The sequence below is a fragment of the Ceratotherium simum genome, chromosome X (genome assembly GCF_057802395.1).
Source record: "Ceratotherium simum simum isolate JZ-2026a chromosome X, ASM5780239v1, whole genome shotgun sequence".
Taxonomy (NCBI): domain Eukaryota; kingdom Metazoa; phylum Chordata; class Mammalia; order Perissodactyla; family Rhinocerotidae; genus Ceratotherium; species Ceratotherium simum.
In genome coordinates this window covers 44,260,010-44,286,467 of record NC_141940.1, presented here as the reverse complement: position 1 = coordinate 44,286,467, position 26,458 = coordinate 44,260,010, and the positions used below count along the sequence as shown (strand labels likewise).

The 26,458-nt window shown below is 44.3% G+C and overlaps 2 protein-coding genes across 2 annotated transcripts in view; both read right to left on the bottom strand.

Annotated features, from left to right (window-relative positions):
• Positions 1-4,455: 4,455 nt before the first annotated feature.
• TIMM8A (translocase of inner mitochondrial membrane 8A) lies at positions 4,456-10,519 on the bottom strand. Its single transcript, XM_004440989.3, has 2 exons — positions 10,327-10,519; positions 4,456-8,797 (listed from the first exon to the last, which is right to left on the bottom strand). Exons 1-2 carry the CDS (start codon positions 10,456-10,458, stop codon positions 8,636-8,638), a joined length of 294 nt encoding a protein of 97 aa, XP_004441046.2. The 5' UTR covers positions 10,459-10,519; the 3' UTR covers positions 4,456-8,635.
• A 729-nt stretch (positions 10,520-11,248) lies between these two features.
• The window catches only part of BTK (Bruton tyrosine kinase), a 30,422-nt gene continuing 15,212 nt past the window's right edge, over positions 11,249-26,458 (bottom strand). Inside the window, exons 6-19 of the mRNA XM_004440988.3 lie at positions 22,575-22,703; positions 22,197-22,264; positions 21,181-21,368; positions 20,704-20,766; positions 20,065-20,119; positions 19,709-19,788; positions 19,402-19,529; positions 18,511-18,585; positions 17,851-18,022; positions 16,853-17,069; positions 15,784-15,848; positions 14,508-14,626; positions 13,814-13,971; positions 11,249-11,772 (exon numbers count right to left, since the gene is read on the bottom strand). Coding sequence (XP_004441045.1) covers positions 11,701-11,772; positions 13,814-13,971; positions 14,508-14,626; positions 15,784-15,848; positions 16,853-17,069; positions 17,851-18,022; positions 18,511-18,585; positions 19,402-19,529; positions 19,709-19,788; positions 20,065-20,119; positions 20,704-20,766; positions 21,181-21,368; positions 22,197-22,264; positions 22,575-22,703 — 1,589 coding nt within the window. The 3' untranslated portion in view covers positions 11,249-11,700. The remainder of the gene's footprint in view (positions 11,773-13,813; positions 13,972-14,507; positions 14,627-15,783; positions 15,849-16,852; positions 17,070-17,850; positions 18,023-18,510; positions 18,586-19,401; positions 19,530-19,708; positions 19,789-20,064; positions 20,120-20,703; positions 20,767-21,180; positions 21,369-22,196; positions 22,265-22,574; positions 22,704-26,458) is intronic.

Sequence of the window (26,458 nt, the reverse complement as noted above, 5' to 3'; positions counted from 1 at the left end):
TTATCCAAGCCCTGCTTGAGGTCTTTAGATATACAAATAATCTATTTGAGACTAGTGGGCATCTGAAAGTATTGTAGTTGAAATATAGGGCTTTATTCCTGTAAGTGGTTTTCATCACACCTCTCCACTTTGTTTGTAGTACAGTTCAGAGTTCTGAAGTGGGGAGAAATTTTATTTTGTTATTTTATTTTTTAAATAAGATTTATTTTTTAAATAGATAATACATTCACGATTCAAAATTCAAAAGGCATAGAGAAAAGATATTTAGTAAAAAGTATCCCTCTCACCCCTACCCTCTAACCACCCACCCAGTTCCTCTCCCCAGAGGCAACAATTGTTAACAGTATCTTTTAAGAGATCATTTATGCTTCTTCAAGCAAATGTGTACATATATTTTAACCCCTCTCTTTACACAAATGGTAGCATATTGTGTCTTGAATCTTGCTGTTTAATTTAACAATATGTAGTGGAGCTCATTCCATATCAGTATGTAAAGAGGCTCTTCAATCTTTTTTATAGCTGCATAGTATAAGTATCTTATAGGAACATTATTTAACCAATATCTTATTGAGAGACACTTAGGTTGTTTCCAGTCCCTTCCTATGACAAACAATGCTGCAGTGAATAACCTTGTTTATATGTCATTTTGCACATGTGAGTATATCTGTAGGATGAATTCCTAGAAGTCCAATTTCTGGAATGGAAGGTTTGTACATTTATAATTTGGTAGATGTTCCTAAACTGCTGTCTGTGGAGGTGGTACCAATGCACACTCCTACCAGTAACATAAGAGGACCTGTTTCCTTACACACATACACAACTGTATGTTGCCAGACTTTTGCTTTGCCAGTCTAATAGGTGAGAGATGATATCTCAGTGTGGGTTTTTAAATTTCTCTTAAATATAAATATCTTTTCACATGTTCAAGAGTCATTTGTATTTCCGTTTCTTTGAGCTGTCTCTTTATATCCATTTTTCTATTAAATGATTGGTCTCTTATTATTGATTTGTAGGAGCCCTTTATATAACAAGGATATTAGTCCTTTGTAGACAAGTTTCAAATATTTGTTCCCCATCTGTTGTTTTTCTTTTAACTTTGCTTATGGAAGTTCTGCTGTTCAGGATTTTGTGTGTGTGTGTGTGAGGAAGATCAGCCCTGAGCTAAGATCTGCCAATCCTCCTCCTTTTTTTTTGCTGAGGAAGACTGGCCCTGGGCTAATATCCATGCCCATCTTCTTCTACTTTATATGGGACGCTGCCACAGCATGGCTTGACAAGCGGTGCGTCGGTGCGCGCCCGGGATCCAAACCGGCGAACCCCAGGCCACCGCAGCAGAGCGCATGCACTTAACCGCTTGCGCCACCAGGCCGGTCCCCAGGAATTTTTTATGTAGACAAAATTAACAACCTTTTATTTTATGGCTTCTGAGTTTTGTGTGAAGTGGGGAAGCTTGATGAAAACCCACTCAAGAATAAAGACCAAGGGGGATCTTAGTAATCACCATATCAATAAGGAAGGGGATCAGAGTTGACTGTTAGAAATTTGTAAAATTCCGTAACCTTTGCAATTTTCCTATATTGATTCTTTGTGTTGTCCCCTATTTCCCCATAGTGATTCAAAGCAAAACCCTTAACATGCTAAGGGCCTTTGTGCTTGTCTTGAATAGGAAGAACAGGGTGAATTAAGAATAATAGTTAATCTGATAGGAAGAAGAACCCCAAAGTGTTGGCAGCTTTAAGAAAAGAAAGAAGAAAAGAAAGCATCCCTGGGACCTGCCTGAGGGAAGGAAAAAGAAGTGCTTGAAAAACAGGGTCAGCTCTTTCGAGCTGGTGGTATATCCTGCCACACAATGATGATGAAGGACAGCTGTTCAGAAAAACAACTAGGCAGTGCTGATAATGTTTCCTTTGTAGTGACAAAGTACATCTAGCAATATCATGACCAAATTAGAGTTTTAATTTGAACAACACTGGTTTAGTACACAGGTCAGTCATGTTATATATTGAAAGGCTGGCGCCTTAAGGAATTGACTCTAGGCCTGAAGCACAGTTTAACAAATACTGCTGAGTCCCTGACTCTCCACTCTTTCCTTTTTGTCTTTCTACTCCTTCCTCCTTTCCTTATCAAAGTATAGCATTAAAACTCAAACGATATTTTATCTTTTTTTGGGCTTATTTCTAAATTTTCCTGTTAAAAGTTTATAGAACATTGTATTTGTGAGTAATCTTTTCTTAAGTATTTCTGGCTATAAGGGTATGCTTATGTTCCTTAAATGGGAAAGCGGCAATGAACAATTCCAGGGGTTACCCAGACACTGGAGCTCTGGACCTGGGGATAGCCATTTGTGTCACTTCCTCTCTGCAGCCTGTACAACATGAGCAGTTCTGTCATCTCTCTTCCTAGTCACTTGTGCTGCCCTTTGAATCCCAAGGCTTCCTCTCACTGGCACATGACTCTATACCCTACCACCTTTCCTAGCATCTGGTTTACTCTTTCCACTTTACTCCCGACTTCTCTCTCACAGCTCCCCCACATTCCTCATGTGTCCCCTCCTGTCCATCCCCACATCCATTATCTGAATTCCTCCTGTCCATCCCCACATCCACTATCGGAATTCAATCCTCCACAGTCCCTTGCCTGAACTAGCAAAAGACCCTTATTAGTGTTCTCTCTACCTTAATCCAACTACCAAATAGCTGCTAAAGTGATGTTTCTAAGTGCATACATGAGGGTAAGGGGAGGACTTTCATTTATTCTAAGCAATTCTATATTGTTTGCAAGTTTTAAAACATGCATGTAGTACTTTCATGATTTAAAAATGCAAATATCATTATATTTCACCACTGTTTAAAATCCTCCAATAGCTTTCCATTGATTGCAAGATAAAACTCTAATTCTTAATATTATGTGCTCCATTAGCTCTGCCACTTCATCAGTCAGCTTCATGAAGTGACTTTTTGCTTTTCTCTTGTTCTCCCAGACAATGACTCTGCCAGGGTTATCAAAGATGCTCAGATCTGAATAATAATAATAATAAAGAATAGCTACCATGAAAGCATCTACTGTGTGCCAAGTGCTTTCCATGTGATCTCATTTTTCAACCCTGTAAGGCAGGCATTACCATTGTGGGAGATCAAGATTTGGCCACCCTGAAATATCTCTCTTTACCTTGATTGTTTTCTCTGAGGGACATCTGACCTCCCCCACTAACTGCCTAAAGAATTTGACATAGTAACTCCTTCCTGGAACAGATCTTCTATCTGATGGCTGTAATATAATGTAAAATAGATGTTACAATAGAAAAGGCACCAACAAGCCCATCTTATCAGAAGTTCTGTCTCTCTGGCCACATTCTCTGGATGGCCCTGCGAGGAGTTGCCAGACAAACATTTACATTTATAAGGGAAATCTCCATTTGTAAAGGTATCTCCCTCTCTGTATTGGGAAGGGGGGGATGACCTCATTTCTAGAAACTTATCAATGTGGAAGGTGAGGCCTTAAATCTGCATAATAACCTTACTCTTGTTTACTGTGCTTTAGTGGTAATCTCCTGTAACTGACTCCCCCCACCCCCAACATCCTCCTTTGTCTTTAGCTGAAGATGGTATTTAAGACGAGAATTTTTGCTATTGTGTTGAGAAACGCAGTGTCCCTGGTTTCTCCCATGTATACTTGTTATTAAACTTGGTATTATTTTCTCCTGCTAACCTGTCTTGTTAATTATTTGGCCAGCCATAAGAACCTTAAGGGAAAGGGCATGGGGGGATTCTCCCTCTTCCCCCACACCATCTCAGTTTTATAGATGAAGAAACTGAGGATCAAAGAGGTTAAGTGACTTCCCTAACATCACAGAGGTGCTGGCAGAGTCAGGATTTAAACCCAGTTCCGCCTAATCATAAAACTTGCCCTCTTTCCACTATACCATGCTATGTCTAGAATGAAATGTCCCAGTCATTCTGGCCCTGCCTTTTAGAGAAACATTACTTCCTATCTTTAAAAACATTAGGAGGCCGTTTACTCTGGTAGTTCAGACCATGAGCTCTGGAGTCAAACAGCCTGGGTTCAAATTCCATCCCTACCATTTATTAGCTGTGTAACTTTGAATAAGTTAATTTCTCTGAGCTTCAGCCTCTCCATCTGTAAAATGGGTATGACACTAATAGTTCCTTTCCCATAGAGTTGTTGTAATTTTTAAAAAGATGATCCATGTAAAATACTTAGTACAATGCATGGCAAATAATATGCACACCCTCAATAAAGCATAGCTATTATTATCATTATATTGCAGATACATCTCAAAATTCTTTTGGCCTTGTTGTTCATCCAGAGTTTCTAAATCATCTAAATCCTGATTTGCTATATCCTAATTGTCTCTTCTATTATTTCTGTGTAGCAGAAAGTACCATAATTATAATGCATAGGCTTTGCCTTTTTGAAAGTGATTTTTACAAGATATAGCTTTAGATACACAACACAAATTTTATTTGTTCATACATTAAATGGTTAATTGCTCAAATGCTGCTCACTTGTTAAGCTGTTACAGAATGTAATGACTTAATTGTCAAATTGCTTTAGCATTTCTTATATAAAAGACTAAAAATAGTAATTCAATTATTTTCTTTTATCATAGGATTTGTCATTTTGGCCCTGTGTGATCAATTCCACTTGCAGTCTTCATAGCGGGGCCTCGAGATGACCAGAGTAAGCTCCTAGTGTATATTCTCATCTGCTCTTCTGTTGGCTCACTTTCTGTGTCAGGTATCAAGTTTGGGCATTGACTTGAACAGCTCTTTTAGGGAAGCCAAGCACAAAACCAGCCCTGGGCTGGACCCTCTTGATTTGTCTTGTGATTTGAGTGAGCTTGATTCAAATAAACCATCTGAACAGGCCTTGGATATTTTCAGTACCTGTGCAGTCATTCCCATGTCTTATTTCCTTGTCTACTGCTATCATCACCTGCTCTGCCATGCTTTTCAAGGAATGGCAGCATATGGCCCTCAGCAACTTTAGTGGTACCACCCATGCCTTCCTTTCCATAATTCTTGGCCTTCTTTACTCCATAGCTTTTGAGGGGCTGGCCCAGTGGCGCAAGAAGTGTGCGCGCTCCACTGCGGCGGCCTGGGGTTCGCTGGTTTGGATCCCGGGTGTGCACCGACACACCACTTGGCAAGCCATGCTGTGGCGGCGTCCCATATAAAGTAGAGGAAGATGGGCATGGATGTCAGCCCAGGGCCAGTCTTCCTCAGCAAAAAGAGGACTGGCAGATGTTAGCTCAGGGCCGATCTTCCTCACAAAAACAAACAAACTCCATAGCTTTTGAGATGTCCCTTTTGGTCTATACCTGTTGCCCTCTGACTTGAGATTAATAAATCTAAACGATACCCTTACTCTTCCATGGAATGAAAATGAAGGTTACCAGACTTTTCTCCATCAACCTTTTTTGAGTCCAGAAGATGCCAACTAAAATGAGGCTGAGAGTATGAGGAATCTTAAGAGAAGTACTACTGCATAGTCTTTGGAATAAAATCTCCTTAGGCCAAGATTTTTTATTAAGGTATTGATAAGAGGGAAAACGGGTTTAAAAAAAAAAAAGGCCATCAATTGCTTTCCATGTAAAGGCTATTTTACATGGGGTTTATTAACTTGTTACGTTTTTTAACTAAAAATCCTTTGGAGATTTGTTTGTTATCATAAATAAATATGAAGTTCTTGCTTGATTTCCTTGTATCTGTTTTCCCTAATGTTCATTCATGGACTCATGGGCAAGGGCCTCAGGGGTAGTCTGGTTCCAGTTTTCACAGTATGCTTGGTAAAACCCTAGAGATCCTGAGACAGTGCCTTAGGCACCAGGGGAGGGGTGCGAAGGGTGGGGTGCGGAGACAAGAGCGGGCAGGCCTCCAGACAGCCCTGCCACCAGAGCAACTTTGCTTTTCTATTTGATATATTAGGCTTTCAAGTAAGATTTCACTTCAGAAAGAGTCTGCTAACTCAATCCTTTTGTTTTACAGTTGAGTCTTGAGTTTCCTACCCTGGATATTTGAAATGAGGACTTTGAATGTCATGAGGGCTGACAGTGCCACCTTTCTATCAAGGTTCTGAAAATCAATTTCTGAGATTGACAAAACAAACAAAAGCTCAAAATCTTGCTCTGGTACTCAAAATTCTTGAGGACGGGGGCAAAAGTTCTCTTCTCTTTCCCATTGTCTTGTGCCTAGTAGTGTCAAACACATACTTGGTGCTCAAGCATATTGTATGAATCTGACAACTCTCTTTCTCATTATGTATATTAGCTGAGCAGGCAATAATACTGTAAAACAAAGACATTTAAGTTTGTGTCTAAGTGTAATGAGAATATTTTAATATTAAATGAAGGAAGAATAAGAAGGAATAATGATATAGTAGTAAAATAATAAATAATATGTAATATAAAAAGGAAGAATAAGGAAGAATGAAGAATAAGAAGGAAAAGACTAAAGGACCCTTCCTTTATGACTTGAGGTTTTACATGAACACACTAAATTTTGTAGGGAAAACAATCAACAGGGGCATATATACATACAAGGTATATGCCAGATATCTACCCTAAAAGCCTGATCTCTCCTGGACTTCAAAATGCCATTATTCTTACTACTCTGCTGCTGCTGCTACTACTATCACTTCTTCACCATGTACATGTTCCCCAAACAGCAGCCAGACTCTCCTCAAACTTAATAACTATCACATTACTCATCTGCTAAAAACCCTCAAATCGCTCCCCATCTTGCTTGATAAAAGCCGAGTCCTTGCAATGGCCCTACAACACCCTGCACAATCAGTGCATGTCCGTGCCCCCAGCTGCGATCTGTCTCATGAATATTTCTCCAACTTTATTTCTTACCATTCTCCTTAATCACTTTACTCCAGCGATACTGACCTTCTGACTATTCTACATTGGCATCACAGCATGCGGCACCCACCTTGGGGCCTTTGAACTTGCCGTCACCTCTGCCTGAAATGCTCTTCTCCCAGATACCTACATGGCTTGGTCACTTAGGTCTTTCAGGTCTCTGCTGAAATGCCACCTCCCCAAGGAGGCCTTCTCTAACCATCTTATCTAAAATAACAACGCCCCACAAACATTGCCTATCACGCTTGCTCTGCTCTTTCTCTATGGCCCTCCTGAGATCGACATATTTCCGTGTTTGCTGCCTGTCTCCCCTTCACTAGAGCTTAAGCTCCACACGGGCAGGGACTTGGTTTCTGTGCACTGCTGAATCCCTGGCATCAAAAACAGTGTCTGGCAGAGTAAGCACTTAAATGTTTGTTGAATTGTGTTTTCATGAGGATTTTAAAAAATTTCCTTGTAGTGCCTATATGGGGGGGAAGTTAAATGGGGACTTGAGGCTTCTAGAAATGTGTATTTCCCCAACTTTCATGGATCTGCACTAAAGATTCCCAACCAGGAGTTCCACTTTAGGTCTATACTCCAGTCTACTGGGATTTGAAGTAAGAGGAGGGGAATCCAGTCAATATAACCTCTTCTACTACACTCAGGGAATTGACTGTCAGGACTGAATTCCTTCCCTCCCCATCTCATCTCAAGGTCCTCTTTTCTCACAAAAAGGTCCGGGACCCTTGAATACTGTGCTGCCCCTTGCAGAGAGCAGGGACCCAGACTTACTACACTTCAGCCTTGGAACCAGCCTACATCAAATCTCTCCAGGGTGCAGGTGATGATCAGAATAGAAAGCCTTCTCAATCACAGACGTGAATCTTGTAGAAGCTTTTATTTCAGTGATCAAAATGCAGTAAATGGAATCTATACTGATTTACATTAGGCATGCACCTCTACCTGAAACTGCTGTTAGTTTTTGACTGGCCTAAGTCTTTATAACTTATTTAGGCACATCTTTGAATTTTTTGGACCCTGATATACAGGGTAAGTTAATTTCTTCCTTGTGGCAGTTTAGTAATGAGAATTATGTTCACTGGCTAGATTCCTTTATAACTAAAGGCCTCTAGACTCTCAGGCTACGTGTACTACCTCAAGACCATACTTTATATAGATATTTAAGTAAATCACAGTATCAGGGAGGGAGATAATCTAGAAAGCTGCAATGTACTGTATGAACATTCCATAGATTTTTTTCCAGCACTGACAGTCAAACACTAGATAAGGAGACCTATAGTTAGGTACCGAATTACTCTTCCCCCACTGCTGCCCTTTCTGAGAGACACAAAGATGTGTATCAATCTCCCCATAAATCTGAAATGAGTCCACACAAATGACAGTTTTTACCTATGTGGTCCCACTATCAAATTACAGAAAGCAGTTCCACCATCAAAATTATAGGAAGTAGTTAATGGGACTTTGAGAAAAGCATAGTCCCACATACAGTAATATGCATCTAGTAGAGTTTTCCATTCATTTGTCAATTGTTTTCACAAGATTAGCATTAAAAAACACGACCAAATACGCATATGACCCTGAAACCCCCCCACACGCAAAATTGCTCTTTGTTCATTCTCAGATGACAGGATGTCCCAAGAGTGACAAAGGTGGGAGCCAATTCCCCCATAGCCTTTTCTTCAACCATCCCATCAACTGCTCTTCATTTCTTGAACTACCTTCCTTTTCCAAAAGGTAATGCTGAGATCAGTCAGAAAGGCTTTCTGAGAAGACTGGCTTGGATTTCTGGGTCTGTTCCAGTCGATTCAAGATGAACTGGCTTGTATCAATGAAGCGCTCAACGCAGTTCACAAAACAGGCCTCAGCCCGACTGTCCAACTTTGGCCCAGGCTTGTCCATGCACTTCTCCTGCTCAGGACAAGATACAGAATCACAAAGGGAACTTGGAAAAAAAGGTGGGGGGGAGTAACTTCTTGTTGCTTAGAGGAAAAACCTCACCCAAAAACAGTATCTGATATGTTAATAATCGTCACATTTGGAAGCTTACTTTGTGGCGAGCAATTTTATATTCAATTCTCACAACAACCCTACGGAATAGATACTATTATTAATCTTCATTTTACAAAGAGGGAAGCTGCGGCACAGAGATACTTTGTTCAAAGTCATAGGGCCAGAAAATGGTGGAGCTGAGATATTAGAGCAAGAAAAATGCAAAATACAAGTGAAGTAACCCTTCGCTGAATTTGGTTACAACTCCACAATACCCCTTGCATTAAATGCCTTTAAATTAACTGCAGAATAAAAGGGTGACAGGATAAATCATTGCAGCAAGACACCCTAAAACCTACCAAAGAAAAAAGGAAAATCTATGACCTGAGTTTCTATAATCTTGTCCACTTAAGCCAGAGGTTCTTGAATCCTCTCAAGATGAATGGAAAATTGTATGAATTTTCCTAAAGGGCCCATAGCTTATAGATTCTTAAAGGAGTCCTTAACCACAACCCCTTCTGGCCCAAATGTAATGATTAATCACAGATTTTTTTAAAAGAATCAAAGCACTCTGGTCCAAGGCAGACAGGAGTTAAGCAAGTATTTGTTAAGGGTCAGAGTCCAGCAATATCATAAGTTTATGGGAAAGGGACTACGGAAACCAATGACTGTATATAGTTCAAGTTAAATGGTTCAGATGAATTTTGTTCATTATTCTCTGCTGTGTACACAAGCCTCAGACCCTCCACTTCCAAGGAAAATTATCCTTGGCTTCTGAATTCTGTGAATTTTGGATGTCAAGGCAGGAGAGTTATGCTGTCTTTGGCAGCCAGAGAACACTTTGATCCCAAGCAGCAAATGCCTTCCGCCCTTTTGCCAAAGTCCCCTCACAGGGCATACTCAATTCCTCAACCTTCAGACCCGAAATGCCTTGGTATTACACAACAATCCAACAAGAAGGCAAATTAGTGTGTATGTTGGAGAGATTACACCACTTTTATAGTTAGTGGGCTCATTCCTCATGGGGGACAGTTAGAGCAACTGGGTAATCAAGGTAAACCCTCAGGAGTCCAGGAACAGGAGATTCACTGACTCTCTGGGACTCGGGGTTCCAAAAAATAAACTCCCAGTATTGGGGGTGGGGGCTGTTATTAGTCTTAGTGACTAGCACTAGGCAGCTTCAACCTCCGGTGCCTAAAGTGCTGGCTGCGACAGCGGCATAAGTCTTCTATGATCCTGAGTCTTGTACACCAACAAAGCCGAGGTCTGGCGTGACAGTCCCCCGAGAAGTGGAGTCACCCTTTCTCCCTTCCGGCTCGGCCTGATAAGACCACGGAGTGCCGCTGGGTCCTCCCCCTCCCCGAATCCCGGACGTCCTGGCGAGTCCCGCGGGGCAAGGACGGGGGCAAGTAGGTACAGTGGCCAGGTCCCAGACCCAGGCTCCTCACCCAACAAAGTTCCGTCATCTGGTGCACCAGCTGCTGGAAGCGCTGCTTCTGAGTCTCCACCTCGATGAAATGCTGCAGCTGCGGGTCCACCGAGCCCAAACCCGCCGCGGAGGAAGACGAGGACGAATCCATCCCGGCGCGGCTCCGCGTGCCGAGACGTGCTCCGCGCAACTCACCGACCTTCACGTGTCTCCGCGACGGAACCGGAACCACAACCCGCCGCCTCCGGGCCCGCCCCGTGAGCGCACTGCGTCGGCGCGAAGCCTGCGCGCGGGCCCGCCAGCTCTGTCGCCCAGCCGCCCGCGCGTGGCCCTCGTCCCGTCGCCCGCGCGCCCCGCTGCCGCCCGCGACCCGGCTCCCGCCCGGGACCTCACGGCGGCGCCCCGCCTGCTCTCCGAGGTCTCAGGACTTGCAGCCCGGCGCCGTGGCGCTGTCGGGACGTTACGTGAAAAAGAAAAGAAAAAACTAGTGTAAAAAAGGAAGTTGCTTCCTACCACGTGGCCCGTCGCTGGCCGGCCCAGCAGCCCCTGCCCTGCCCGCTTCCAAATTGGCCCGCGCTTTCCCGGCTGCTGTGTGCTGTGCTGGTGCCGGGCCGGTCACTTAGCCGCCCTGGGCCCCTGGCTTTAGTTTTTTGAAGGAGTTTTCCCCTCCTGACGTAGGGAAAAGAAGCTCCAGCAGAATTTGTCCCCGACTGTCAGATTCATTCCCATAATATTGCATGCCCACTGTGTGCCAGGCACCGTGCTTTGGCTTGTAAGTTCGTCTGTGATTCAGAGGCAGATTTTCCCAAGAGCCAGAGGGGTTAAATGCTGAGGATCCTGTCGAGTTCTCAAGGCAGGAATATGCCAAACAAATGCCACATAATAGTTTTCTGGCACACTGAGATAGGGCGCTTCAGGGAGGCTGCATGATCGATCGAGATAGCAAGAAACTTTCATGCTTTCCAGTAATTTTATTTTATCAAAACACCCTCCCATCCCGTTTTTATGACACCGTTTTATTCTTGCCAAATTCTGCCTCCCTCCCCCCAAGCTCTAGTGCCTACCCAAAGAGCTGTTGGACCCCTCATGAGGCTATTTACATCCCTCCCTCCCCAAAACTGTTTTCATCCCAAATTCAGTCTGTCTTAATACTCTTGGGAAATTTCCTCTCTGGGGAACAATACCGGGCACAATAATTGATTGGCCTTTGCTCAGAAGGTACTGGCCCCGGGGGAATCAAAGAAGAGAGGCGTTCCTAGATGTAGAGAGGGGCCTTTGTGGATTCAGTGAGAGCACAAATGCTCCAAGGCCTGTAAGCCTGGGATTTCCTCAGAGAAAGTGAAATTGGGGCTTGTGGAGGAGAGGAGTAGAACCAAGAAGCTTATTGGTGAGCTCAGGATTCTTCATCCATGACATCTAGAATGTTGCTCAGAAGAATTTTGAAAGTGGGACGTTCATCTGCTTTCTAAAACCAAAAAAAAAGTAGAGTGTTATAGTGGGCTAGCATTCAGAATTCAAGAGAAGTGCAATGAGTTAGCAACAAATATTTATTAAGTGTATACTATACGCCCAGTAGCATACCCTGTCAATAAAAAAAAAATACAAAACAAATAGAAGTGCTCCATAAAGTCCTTGTGCACGTTTCATCTTTAGTAACTCGGGTGATGAGGACAATTTGCAAATTAAACTGACAAACATATTGATTAAAACTGAGGGCAAATTCATTGCATAATTCTACACCAGTGCATTCTTATTTTGGATCCTCAAGTGAAAAATGGATACCAAACAAGTTAAAGTGGTTGACAACTGAAATAAAAAAGCTGTGATAATTTTTAGTTTGGTTTCAAACACTGTTCCTATCATCCTATAGCCAAAGTTAACAAAGGAATTAACATTTCAAGACCATGGGCTGCATCACTGGGCAGGGATACTGAGCACCTGGGAACCTTTATTATCACCGGCATCTAGATTAAGACCCTTTGTGACAGCTATGGTCCTTAAGCCCCTGAGGTGTTTAGCGATTCAGGGCATATTTGTGCCAGAAAGGTCTCAATCCATCAGAACCAAAGCGTCATCCATTTCTTGTTCCTTTGAATCAGTGGTTCCCAAACCTAGCTGAGGTTTCAGGAAACCCAGAGTTTCCTGGGAAGTTTAAAGAGACATTTCTGGGTTCCACTCCAGACATACCTAATCAGAATCTCTGGAGATAAGGTCAAGTCATCTATAGTTTTAAGAGTTCCCCAGGGACTCTGATGTGCATCCAGTTCCGAGACTACTACTTTAAACAGGCTGTGGAGAAAGTGCCTGTCTGAAATAGTAACTAGCAGAGTGAGAATGTCCTAGTTGGGGAGCGAGCGTAGCCAATCACCCTTAATCCTGCATGGCACAGGAGAAAGAAGAGAAGTGGCTCCCAGGGGTTCTCCTCCACACTTTCTTTGTGACCTCAGTTATTTGTGGAAGGGAAAGGAGCTATGCTCTGGTTCAGATGCACACTTTTCACTCCACGAAGAGGGCTCTAGATTCATATATATGTGCTTGTTGGACACTGTCTGTTTTTCCATCTCTAGTGGGGCAGAACTAAGAGTGGAGCATTCATTTCCTACTAGAGATTAAGGTTGCTGAGGACCTACTAAAAAGTGGAGAAGGCTCTTCTGGAAGAACCCAAGGTGAGAGCTGCAAAGCATTTGAGTAATAGTGGGACTGGCTCCCTATTTTCAGAATACATCTGCCCACATACCCCATAATGCACCGTGTTAAAAATAAAAAGCACAAGCACTACCTATTTTAGTTCCCTTTCAGGCCTTAGGGTTTTAAAAAAAATCTCATTTAGGCCTTCATCCAGAAAAGATTGGCAGCTAGTAAAATAGAAGAAAAGGCCAATGACTCCCAAAGGAATGGAGAGAAATTTCTTTTCTTTTCTTTTCTATTTTTTTTGTCAGGAAGATTAGTCCTGAGCTAACATCTATTGCCAATCCTCCTCTTTTTGCTGAGGAATATTGGCCCTGGGCTAACAGCCGTGCGCATCTTCCTCTACTTTCTATGGGACGCCACCACAGCATGGCTTGACAAGCGGTGCGTCGGTGCACGCCAGGGATCCGAACCCGTGAACCCCGGGCTGCCAAAGCGGAGCTCGCGCACTTAACCGCTGCCCCACCAGGCAGGCCCCTGAACACAAATTTTAATGACTTTTCTTTTTTTCCGTACACTTGTCTGAGTGCCTTTGGCTGCCTGCTTATGCTAGGTGACATGGGCCCATAACACCTACTCTCCCTAAAGCCAAGTTGGTATTGGGGTCTGCTAATGATACTCTGGTGAGAATTGGAGTGGGCCTGGGAAAGCCTCTGGCCATGAAAGGATTGGGGTGCAAGCTGGGTTGGAGAACGTGTGAAGCTATTACTCTGTGCCAGCTGCCATGAGACCAGGGAGAGTGGGGACTGAGTGCCTGGCTGCCTGAATGGAAAAGTATGTTCAGGGGAATAATTTAAGAGGTCCAATAAAACACTTACCTCATGCCAGCAGCTGTACATGATAGTATATACCCTCTCTGAAGCTAGATGAGGCCTGTAGAGACGGAGGCCTTGGGCAATGTGTTCGGCTGTTTCACTGTTAGTAAATCTTTCATATGGCATCTTCCCCAGAGAGTAAATTTCCCACATCAAAACCCCTAGAAGAGGAAAAAAAATGGATTAAGTCAGTTTGCAGTCTTTTGGGTAGTAGGAGTCCTAGTCTTCTTAGAGCAACCTCAAAGATTAGATTCAGCTGGTTCCACGCCCCCCCCCCACTGCATTTTGCATTTTGTCCAAATTTCTGCTATAGGACTAACCATACTGGAGGGTGACCAGGGTTGCACTAGACTATTAGCTCCTCTAGGAGAGAGACAGCATCTTATTTGTCTTTGTAGTTATAGGGTCTGGCAGAGTCCGTGGGACATAATCAGTATTCAGAAGCTGTCAAATAGTGAATGAATTGTTCCTTCCTCTCAATATATCATAAGTTCTAAGAAGGCAGGGGTCATGTCTAGTTTACTGTTTTTATCCCCAGAAACCCGGGTGGTGGCTGACATAGTAACACTCCCTAAGGATTAGATGAATGAAAGCAAGAACAAATAACAATCTCTCTGTGCAGGTTACAAAGGGTCAGTTTCCCCCTTGCATTCCTCTTCCTTTAAGCTGCATAATCTGTATAATCTTATCCACTCACCAAAAGCCCATATGTCAGATTTGCTGCTGAACTTGCTATACATCAGGACTTCTGGTGGAGACCACCGGACTGGAAACTTGGAGCCTACTGAGCTTGTGTATTCATCATCCAGAACATACCTGCAGAGGATTCAGGACTTGTTACTGTAGGATTTGGAGAGCTTGATATTTGCTTAAATTTTCTTGGCACAGTCACAGGAGTTGCACAAATACACACCTACAAGCCAATCAGTGAGTGTCTTTTACAAATGTTATTTTTATTTATTTATTTTTTTTGGTGAGGAAGATTAGCCCTGAGCTAACATCTGTTGCCAATCCTCCTCTTTTTGCTGAGGAAGATTGGCCCTGGGCTAACATCTGTGCCCATCTTCCTCTACTTTATATGTGGGACGCCTGCCACAGCGTGGCTTGATAAGAGGTGCATAGGTCTGTGCCCAGGATCCGAACCTACGAACCCTAGGCCACGGAAGCAGAGCACACGCACTTAACCACTGTGCCACTGGGCTGGCCCCTACAAATGTTATTTTTAACATATTCCTGTTTTCATATCTGATTTAGCTTTCTTGATTGACAATATGGTTACAGCAAGGATGAAGTGAAATAAGATCTAATAGGTACTCCCTTCCTCTTCTCTATCCCTCTTTCCTTTCTCTTTTCTTCTCTTGCCAATCCTTCTATTCTGCAGTTGCCAGTGGGAATTAGACTAAGAAAGGAAGGAGGGATGGAGTAAAGTCAATAGGATTAGCAGATCAAGATAAGGTATTGGAGAAATTAGCTTAAAAAAAGAGCGGGGGCGGGGGGGTCCAGCCCGGTGGCGCAAGCGGTTGAGTGCCTGCGCTCCACTGCAGCGTTCGCAGGTTCGGATCCCGGGTGTGCACCGACGCACCGCTTGTCAAGCCATGCTGTGGCAGCGTCCCATATAAAGTGGAGGAAGATGGGCACGGATGTTAGCCCAGGGCCAGTCTTCCTTAGCGAAAAAAGAGGAGGATTGGCAGATGTCAGCACAGGGCTGACCTTCCTCACCAAAAAAAAAAAAAAAAAAAGAATATTATAAAAAAAAAAGAGGGAGAGAGAAAGAAGAAGAGAGGAATATAACAATAAAACAAAAGGATAAAAGAAGTGACAAATCATTCGGAGAAAGAAAAGGTATAGAAAGATATTGGAAAAGACTAGAATGAGAAAAAAAGAAAGGGAGAGGATTAAAAACTCTAATGCCTCCTCATATTGTACTGTGCTATTTTTACTTTTAGAGAGAAAGATGAAAAAGGCACACTCACCTGGACAGGCCGAAGTCAGATACTTTAACAACTCCTTGATCGTTTACCAAACAATTTCGAGCTGCCTGTAGTGCAAGGGATACCAGTGAGACTCCATCCCCGGCACACAGGTTAAAGGCACAGAACTTCTACCCACTAGGGGAGTGAAGCCACGGAAGCCTGATCTCCTTCAACTAGAGACACCTTCCCCCTAAGCGGAGTCAGTTGATGCCACTGAGAAATGTTGCTGCATTTCCACCACATGTAAAGCAACCTGCTATGTAGTCATAAGTAAAACACTCAGGACATGCAGAATGATTTCATTCACACTGGCGATTCCACAACACCCCTTCCTGCACTGAAATGCTGAGAGAATTAAGGGAGAACAGAAGGCAAGTGTGTTTTGTTTTCTGCTTTTCTGCCAGAGGGACTAGGGCAATAAATAGGGGCACAAACTCTGATGCCTCCGGAGGCTAGGCAGGCAAAGTGATCGAGTGAAGCGGGGTGGGTGGAGATTGCAGGAAAGTGGAGAGCATGCGGCTGGTCTAAGGGAGGCAGCTACTCCTCAGCTCCAGCCATCTGTTAGCATGGTCTGTGAGAATGTGGGCCTGCTCTTACAAGATGCTCTGGATATTCAAGAGAACCTGGAAATTCAGTTTTTTAATGTGAAATGTTTCTTTTTAAGTGTTTGCTAACTAATATATAACATTAAAAATAAACCAGATGTACACACAGGCCCCCAGTTTGTGACTCTGATGTAACCAAATGATGGCTCTGTGCCAGGAGCAGCCCCTTTGGGAAGCAGGTTTGCCCTTCTGCCCCTGAAGGAGCTCAGCATTTCCTTGCCGTGGCAGGGGGCTGGGAGTGAGTGACTGCTCTAGCTCCTACTGTGGCAGAACTCGTGGTGTTGAGGCTGGAGATCCTTGACTGGCTGACCACTGGGGCAGAGGCTCACCTAACTTTTAGTGTTTTCTAGATAAAACTGAAGTGATGGCTCCAGCAATCCTCCTCATCCATTTATGATATGTCTTCCTCTGTTACTTCCACCCCCTCAGCCCTTGGTCCCAGGCCAATCCTTCTGAGGTCCTACCAGGTCTCGGTGAAGGAACTGCTTTGACTCCAGGTATTCCATGGCTTCGCAGACATCCTTGCACATCTCCAGCAGCTGCTGAGTCTGGAAGCGGTGGCGCATCTCCCTCAGGTAGTTCAGGAGGCAGCCATTGGCCATGTACTCGGTGATGATGAAGATGGGGCGCTGTTTGGTGCAGACGCCGTACAACTGCACCAGCTTCTCGTGGGAAAGATTCCTACAGGAGAGGCAATGAACCAGTCCTCCCTTTCTGGCTCTGCATACTAGTCAGAAAGGGGCTGGGGGGGCCGGCCCGGTGGCGCAAGCGGTTAAGTGCGCGCGCTCCGCTGCGGCGGCCCGGGGTTCGCTGGTTCAGATCCCGGGCGCGCACCGACGCACTGCTTGGCAAGCCATGCTGTGGTGGCGTCCCATATAAAGTGGAGGAAGATGGGCACAGATGTTAGCCCAGGGCCGTCTTCCTCAGCAAAAAAAGAGGAGGATTGGCGGATGTTAGCACAGGGCTGATCTCCTCACAAAAAAAAAAAAAAAAAGAAAGGGGCTGGGGAGGAAAGGGGTTGGCCTGGGAGTAGAGCGGCAGATAAGGGATCATAATAACAAGTTGACTTTCCTTCTTCCAACCCTAAGCCCCAAAAGTGCCTAATATGTGAAGGTGAGCAGGGATTTGGAGCCCATCAACAGAGCAGGAAACAAGCCCAGGGCTGAATGAACACTAAGGCTAAATCAGAATCAGTCTTCCTTTTGAGAGTCTTATTTTCCACTTTTACCCCCAAATGCTACTGGGATGGTATACACTCATGGTCAACACTATTCTCGACCCATATCTAAGGCAGAGAAATGATTACCTTAGCAGTTAGGACTCCCACCAATCAAAGGTTGACCTCAGGCCCTGCTCCCAAATCTGTCTCACTGTAAGTCACCTTAAACCACAGTGGAAACCGTCGTGGTAATTCTTAGACTCCAGCAACTGGGTTGAGAGTTGAGTTTGGGCTGTAACTCACATCATGACTTTGGCTTCTTCAATGAACTCATCTTCGGACATGGAGCCTTCTTTGATCATCTTTATGGCCACGTCATACTGGCCTCTCCATTTTCCATACTTCACTACCCCAAATTGTCCGGTCCCCAGCTCCTTCAAGAAGGTCAGGTCCTTTGGATCAATTTCCCACGATCCTATAAGAACAAAGCCTTGGTATGATTCTTTGGGAGTCACATATGTATAATTCCTACAATAGATAAGAATCCCTACCGGGGGTAGAAGTAGGCAAGCAGTAAAAGGGAAATTCTCAGGAGTACTAATCCATCTTTGCTTAGGTAAATCTCAGGGACCAGGGGTTACTGGTTGGAGGAATCTGGGACTTTAGGTGCGAGTCAGCCATAAAGCAAGAAGATAAACTAGACAACCTCTTAAAATCCCTTTATGACTATGGTTTTTTTAACCACAATTAAAAAAATAATCCCTTTATGAATCTATGTTTTTGCAGTCCCAGTAGGAGCCACCAGAGGGAGAAAAATCATTAAATAACTTTTGTTTGGCTCTGTCTTGACCTTCCTTGAGGCAGCTGATGCAGAACAGTGTGCTGCAAGGACACTCGTTGGGTTACCAAAGGTAGTCCTTGCAACTGGCCAGTCCACCCTACCCTAGAGAAATAAGCAGTTACCGTAGCCCAGGCCTGCAGTGGAAGGTGCATTCTTGTTTTGTTGAGACACTGGGTATTTGAGCCTAGAGATGAGTCCTGAAACATAGAGAGGATCATGCTGCTGGTGCAGCGTAGGGGGTGGGATGCCGCACACACCCTCACTTAAAGCCTCACGCTTCCCATGTACATCTTTCTAGTACATTTTGAATCCCAGAAGATCTCCATGAGCCCAAATTTTTCTGGAAGTTTCTCCTCTCACAAAAGACTTTCCAGGGACAAAAAAGAGAAAATACGAATTGAAATATACTCCGCAACTAAATGTATGCTCCCCTTACAGCCCAGGCTTAGCTCACATCCTACTTCTGCTTTTGATACTGAAAAGTGTAATCAAGACCCCATAAAATGACGACCTTGACACTGCCTTGCCTGGAGGTGGCGGACAGCAGCAAGCCTTCTCGATGAAGCTTCTCCCATGTATTCATGCCCTCACCAATCTCCCAGTTCTTAGAATGTCTTTACTACTTAGAAACCGTCTTCGGATGTTTTCTAACCTGTATATTCTTTAAGGGCGAGGACCTCAACTAATAGTTTTCTTGCGTTCTCCTCTAGTACCAAGGAAATTACTAAGAGCACACTAGGAACTCACTGACTACTTGCTGATTAATCACCAGTCTCTTCTGTGTCTTTCCTTAGCACTGAGCATCAATCACTAAATAAGAAGTCAGTCCCTACTGAGTGTAAGGTCTGCCTTTGACCACCTCTCTACTTGACCTCTTCCCAGCATCATAGGAGTGACCTTCACAGCTAATTCGCACTGCCCTGTGAGGCTTATTCTTCCCCTCAGCACCTTGTCTTTCATTGCTTCTCCTAGTGCTTGTCACACCCTTCTTCTCTGGTGCCCTTGGTACTCACCGGCAGAGTTATGCTGATGGTAGTTAATGAGTTCAGGGATGGTGCTGAAAAGGTGCTTCTCAGCCAGGTAGTACTGGCTCTGAGGTGTGGAACACACGACATAGTGGCGTATCACCCCTTGAGGGTCCCTGAAGAAGGGGATGCTGAGTCAGCAACTTGGGAACAGGGGTCAGCAGGACCCAAGAAGTGAAGTGAGATGAGTTTTGAGTTTAAGGGACAGAGGAAGTAGGAGAGGCACACCATTAAGGAGCTAGTGGGTGGGCACTCCTGCCCTTTGTCCCCAGGGCCTTGGAACAGTAGCACTTACCCTGTAGATTTAGCAAACACAGACACGGTATATTTTCCAGCTTTGCTGGAGTCTCTGACAATGAAACCTCCTTCTTTCCCCTGAAACAACAAAAAAATTGACTGTGAGGAAGTGGTGCTCACACCTGCATTCCACCTGCCCAAACCTGAGAGAAAATAGAAGCCCCAATTTCACTGCCAAGTTCCACATTTGAGCTGCAGCCTCCTTGCTTTTGATACTGAAAGGTGTAATTGGGACCCTGTAAAATGACGGCCTTGACACTGCCTTGCCTGGAGGTGGCGGACAGCAGCAAGCCTGCAATTCAGGGTCCTCCCTTGTGCAAGGAGAATGCTGCTTGCTTGTGGTCACACACTTACCTCTTGCTTTAGCAGTTGCTCAGCTTGACTCCGAGTCATGTGTTTGGAATACCACCTGTAAAGGGAGAATGTTTGAGTGGCTCCTGGGCCATGGTGTAAGCGGCTCAGGAATTAGAGTGCCTCCAGGGCTCATCCATGCCGGTGATTCAGTTGGTTCACTCAACGCCCATTTACCGAGTGCCTATCATGTGCATAGTGCACTGCATCCCTTTCCCAAAGCCTGGTTGGCACTGAAGATTCATGGAAGTGGAGAGTAGAGGGCAAAGGCAGGTGGCAGAGGGTTGCAGGGACAGGGCACTCAAGGACAATCCACTTCCATGATTAGGGAGGAAGGACATGGCAGATGTTTGACATTTGACATTTTCACGTGTTTTCTATCGGGTTGTCAACTCTTTTTCTTTAAGTGTGCTTCTTCTGGATTTGGGGAACATGGTGACCTCTCCATCTCTCATAAGCAGAGGGTGTTTGGGGTGAGGGTAAGATGTAGGCACTAACTTGGGGTGGTGGCATCATTTGACCCAGGTGGCACTGATTTTAATAAGTATCTTGAAATCAAACATTTGTTGCAAGTATAAAAAAGTATATACTACATTTGATTCCTCTGGAAAGATTACGTGCTGGGAACATAAGCATACTCACTCATACATTTCTATGGAGTCTTCTGCTTCAGTGACATAGTTACTAGGGATGTAGCCTTCCTGCCTGTGGAGGAGACAATGTGGTAGATCATCCAGCACTCCCCATCCTGGTGGAGAGGCAGATGCCTATGCCCATATCCCTGGGCTCAGAACCAATGTCAAATGGAGGCATATAAACCATGCCCCTCCCTCAAAGACGATCATGTCGCTGATGCATGGCTAGGCCAGTGAAGTGTGTAGCTTCTGCACGTGCAGCATTGATTATATGTGCATGACAACATGTGGGCCAGACCTTACAGGCTCAGAAAGGTGGCCACGTGTAGAGCTCTGGGAAGTACTTGGAAGGACAGCATATTCACTTTGGTGTGGGAAGAACAATTTCTGATCGGGATACCGAGTAGCAGAATTATGCTGCAGGATTTTGCACATGTGTGGAGTGGGCGGGCACAAGGCTCAAGAAGGGCTGGTGTGGACTCACCCATTTTTATCCCGTGCTCGCCACCAGGGTAAGTTGCTCTCCTCCAGAATAAAATACTCGTCGCCCTTCCGCAGCTGTAGATCATTTGCATTCATTGGCATGTAATCATAAAGGGCTACAACCTTTTTCAGCTCGCTTGTGGAGACGGGTGCTGCTGTTGGCTCAGGGGGAAGTGGCTTTTTCAAGATCTGTGTAGTTAGGAGAAAAAAGCAGGGTGGTTTGGCTAGGTATCAAGCTCTCTCCTCTTCTTCCCCAACTCTCTGGCTTACTAGAGACACCATTCTAACCCAGATCAGGCATAACCAAAAAGTTTATTGAAGTTTCATTCAATAATCATTTTTAAGCACCTGTGCACGGGCTCTCAGCCTGGAGTGCACATCAGAATCGTCTAGGGAGCGGTTAACAGTCTCCCCAGGCAGTTTCCCAGACCAATTATGTCAAAATTTCTGGGGGTGGGACCCAGGCATCAGTATTTTTAAAGCTTCCAGGACAAAAACCTTGTACAGCCACAGTCAGGAAAACTTCTTGGCACTAAACTGGTACATGACTCTACCAAGTGGCTCTGAATCTCAGTTTCCTTGTTTGTAAAATGAGCATAATAATTCCTGCCCTGCTTACTCCAATGTATGAGAAAGGGCTTTCTAGACCTCAAAAAGTAACCAAAAAATCAAGTTTTAAAGTAAAATATTAGTGGTAGAATCTAGGTATTAGGTATATGGATGTTCACTGTTAAATGCTTTCAAATTTATGTTTGGAAATATTTTTCATTAAAAAAAATCAGGCTTTGTTTTGTTTTAAACAGGTGATTGGATTAAATGGTTGCCAAGAGCTTCCTAATAGCCCTCTATCTTTCCACTGAAGAGGAAGTCCTAACCAGAAGGACCACTCCCCTGTCTCAGCAAGAATACCAACTAACGCTGCCAAGTCCCAGGGGGATTCTAGGACTCTGGAGTGTTTTCAGGCTGTGACTGTAAGTTTCTATTTAAGCAGTAGCAGCACCCAATTTCCCTGTATACCTGGTCCTCCTCAGGCGTGGGAGGAAGAGGCTTTTTTGTCTTTCGGTGAGAACTCCCAGGTTTTAAGCCTGCAATGTAAGAAACCAGTGATCATACGGAATGCATCTTAAGAAAGGGCCGGAGGACAGGTTTGGTCAGGGACTTTGCTCTTGTGCACAGTGCCTGTAGGCAAGTTAGGAAAAGTCAGGGTCAGTACAGCCCTGGACCAGGTCGCACAGCTTAGAGAGCAAAGCACCAGATGGGTTTCGGCCCCCACTAATCCCCTCTCCCCAGCCCCTTTGTGCAGTGGCCAAAATGTACAACCTCATGTCATGTCCCTGGGTTTGATAGACCTTTGAGAGTGATGGAGGGAGAAATTATACTGATCAGATCTCTTACTTCCATTCCTGTTCTCCAAAATTTGGCAGCCCATAGCATTTTTGGCTGTCTGAGAGCAGCAGAGATACTGCCCATCGATCCAGAAGCAAGGGTGATATTTCTGTACCAGATCACTGTTGTACCGGATTACTGTAGCAGGAGAGAAGAGAGAGAGATCGCATCTGACATGTGGGAGAATCCACCATTTGCATGTGTTTCTCTTTGAGCTTAGTGGTGAGCTTCAACCAACTGCCCCTTCCTCAGCCACCCTAAAGGAAGCAGATGACAGGACCAGTTGGCTCACATGCCTGGCCCCAGAGAGTTCCTGTGCAGTTCTCTTCAGTGGTCCGTCATGATGACTATCTCCTGACCAAACCAACGTGATAAGAATATCTGATGTCTCCAGATCCCAAGAAGAAAAATATGTTATTTATGTTTTCCTGATAGCCATTTCAATCTTCCTATAAGGCAGGGGTTGATTATGGTCTTCTTTTTCACATAAGGGAAACAATGTGCTCAAGCCAAACTCACTCCAGCTTTCAACATACCAATGTCCCAGCTCCCTGAGTGATCTTTTAGAGATATTTGCCTTAGTGAAAACTTCTGTTTTAGGCTTTCTGCATTCATGGAATAGTCAACCGAGCGAGCTCAGGGGCAGGTGAAGGTGATTCTGCCTCTAGATTCTGCCTCTAGATTCTGCCTCTAGATTCTGCCTCTAGAATAAACATGGTTCCAATCTTCCTAGGGCCACTGAGGTGGGTTGAGCTCATTGTGGGAGATAAACACAGCAGCTCCATTTCCCATGTAGAGTTGTGAGGCTCAAAAGATCTCCCAGAAGCCAAAGTACTTTGCAAAGAACAGAGCAGTTTGCAGATAGGAGGACTTGGTATTACGGTTTTTAATATTGTGGCATGTCAAGAACCGTGACATGAAGTCAGTTAGACAAGTCACCCTGGGATCATGTTGTCGGATAACAGAGAAGCAAAAACAACTGAAATGATTGACAATAGCTAGCATTGGGGCAGACCTAGGCTGGTCTAAGAATATACACATTTGAGGACATACACATTTCAGCATTTACTGCTAAGAAGAAGCCCTGCATAACTTTTTTTAAAAGATAAAAACAAAAACAAAACATAACAAAACCTTCCTCTGTAGAGACCAACTCAACGCCTTAAGAGCTTGCTAGTCACACCCCCTCACTTAAGGCTTTGGGGGAGGCCTAGAAGCTTCTGGCGGCCAGGTGCATTTTATAGACAAATGAACAAAAGTGCTATCTTAAAAAAAAGTGCTATCTTGATGCTTTTCTAAACATGGATTTGAAAACTTCTAGCTACTCTCCCCTGCCCACCCTCACCCCTCAGCTTTTTCAGCTCTCCCCTTCATCATTGCACCAAATTCAGGGTAGTGGGAGCTGTTCTAATGGGGTACAGGCTATAAGGGGCCGCATCGTGTGTAGAAAATTTTAAAACAATAATAAAACCAACCAAAAGTCTGTCTGGCTTTTTTTATTACCAGGCACTGGCAATTCTGAACAATGTTCCTAATACTCTTCCTGGCCAGGATTGATCGCTCTCACCACCTCCACCTTCTGCCCCTCCCCCCATGCCATTACCCTTCACCCAGGGATTTGAAGACCCTCAAGTGCAGGCCTGGGCACCAGTAGACCTGCCAAGAATTCTTAACAACTAGCTGCTCTAATAAACTAAGGTAGCTAATATGCTAATGAGGGGACCTAAGGCTACCTGCCTTCCCCACCTTCAGCACACTTGTTAAGAACCCACCCTACATTCTCAAATAATGTCTCTCTCTTAAGAGGTCCCTTGAAGATGACACCCCGTCTTTTGTTGGCTAATGCAGAGCTGGTATTTCCAGCTACTTAGGAGAGAATTGCAAAAGCAGAGTGTCTGTTATGGACTGAATGTTTGTGTCCCTCCAAAATTCATATGATGAAGCCCCCCAGTGTGATAGTATTAGGAGACGGGGCCTTAGGGAGGTAATTAGGTCATGAGAGTGGAGCCCTCATGATGACATTAGTGCCCTTATAAGAAGAGACTCGAGAGAGATTCTCTCTTTCTCTCTGCCATGTGAGAACACAGTAAGAAAGTGGCTGGTCTGCAAGCCAGGCGGAGAGTTCTCACCAGGAACTGAATTGGTTGGCACCTTGATCTTGGACTCCCCAGCTTCCAGAACTGTGAAAAATAAATGTTGGTTGTTTAAGCCACCCAGTCTATGGTATTTTGTTATGGCGGCCCGAGCTGACTAAGACAGTGTCCACGTGGGAGGGCTTGGAGAAGACTGCTTAGATCACCAATGCATAGGGCCAGCCCTGTCTGGGAAGCACTAATGGTTGGTGCACATTCTCTAAGTACTTAATGGGCTGTTCTCTCATATCCATATTTATCAGGATAATGTCTAAAATTCTATTTCAGGCATGAATGAATTATTCCTCCGCATATTGGTCATTGGAGTTTTGCCAATGCCACTCTTTCATTAATTTTGGTGAGGTCAGGTCATTTGCTTATTTTTGAATTTGCAATCAGGATAGGCTCTATTGAGCTTGACCAAAGAAAGATTCTAGAGTGAATGTAGACAAATATATGTGGTGCCATAACATCAAAGTGCCCACTGCCATGTTCAAGGAAATGGAAGGAGAGAGCCCATGGCTAAGTCCTCAGGGATACAACCTTTGCATGGAAAATGCCACTGAAGAAAGATGGCAGCTGGATATGAGGTACCTGAAGCCCTACTTTTTAAATTGAGGTACGACTTACATATAATAAAGTGTACAATCTAAGGTATGCAGCTAGCCACATTTGTCTACCACCGTTTAACCACCACTCAGATCCAGCACCTCAGTAGTCTCCCTCATGCCCCTTCACAGCCCCTTGTCATGTTCGTGATTTTCAATTGGTGCATTTTAGCCTAGAGTGGAATAACTTATCACTAGAGTGGGATTTTATGGCTCTTAGGTTATCTCACTATTGGCATTGGCAGCACCTGAGATTGTCCTGAGATTGTTGGGACTTGCACCTAAATCTCCCAGCAACTGTGATATTTGTTGCAAGGCTCCTACTTTTTGGCTCATGTTGTCAGGCCAAGCATGTTCAACAAGACATACACCTGGGTCTGGAACAACTGGAAAAAAATGCCTTCAGTAAAACCCAAAGGAAAAGAAGGCAAAATTGTACCTTACCCACGCTAATGAGCCAATTGAAGTGGTGGTGTTTTCAGTTTGTTTGTTTTTGCTTTATTTTTACTGTTGTAATTTTACTTATATAATGAACTTTAATAGCAGTGCATAATCAACATAGTAGGATTAATATGTGAGTCAATAAACCAAGTTAACAAGCTGGATATTCTCATCCTCCGTCATTACCTTGAATATAGTGAGCACTCAATAAATATTTGTTGGGCTAACCTATGGCTGGTTTTGAAATTAGTATTTGAAGTGTAAAGGAGTTACTAACTTATACATGCCACATTTTTTCTCTTTTGTTTCTCCCTCAGCTAGTATGTCCCTCTTTCCTCTATTTCCAAACTAAATCCTAGCTGTCCATCAGTGTGGAGCCCAAGTTGGTGGTGATTGTTTACTCTTGCAGAAAAACCAACACTACTATTTATTGGTCCCTTTCTGTGTGTAAGGCACTGTATGAGGCACTGCGGAGAGAACCAAAGAAGTACAAATACATATGGCCTCCAGAGCGCATATCTCAACCTCTGTGAATATTGCTCTGCCTTGAAAATAGCATATTGGTTCAGAGCGTGGACTCTGGAGCCTGAGTTCAAAGCCTGAACCTGCCACTTACTAACTGAGTGCCTTTGGGCCAGTTACTTAACCTCTCAGAGAAAACTGTACCTCAGTTTTCTCATCTGCAAAATGGGGATGATGAAAATAACTTCCT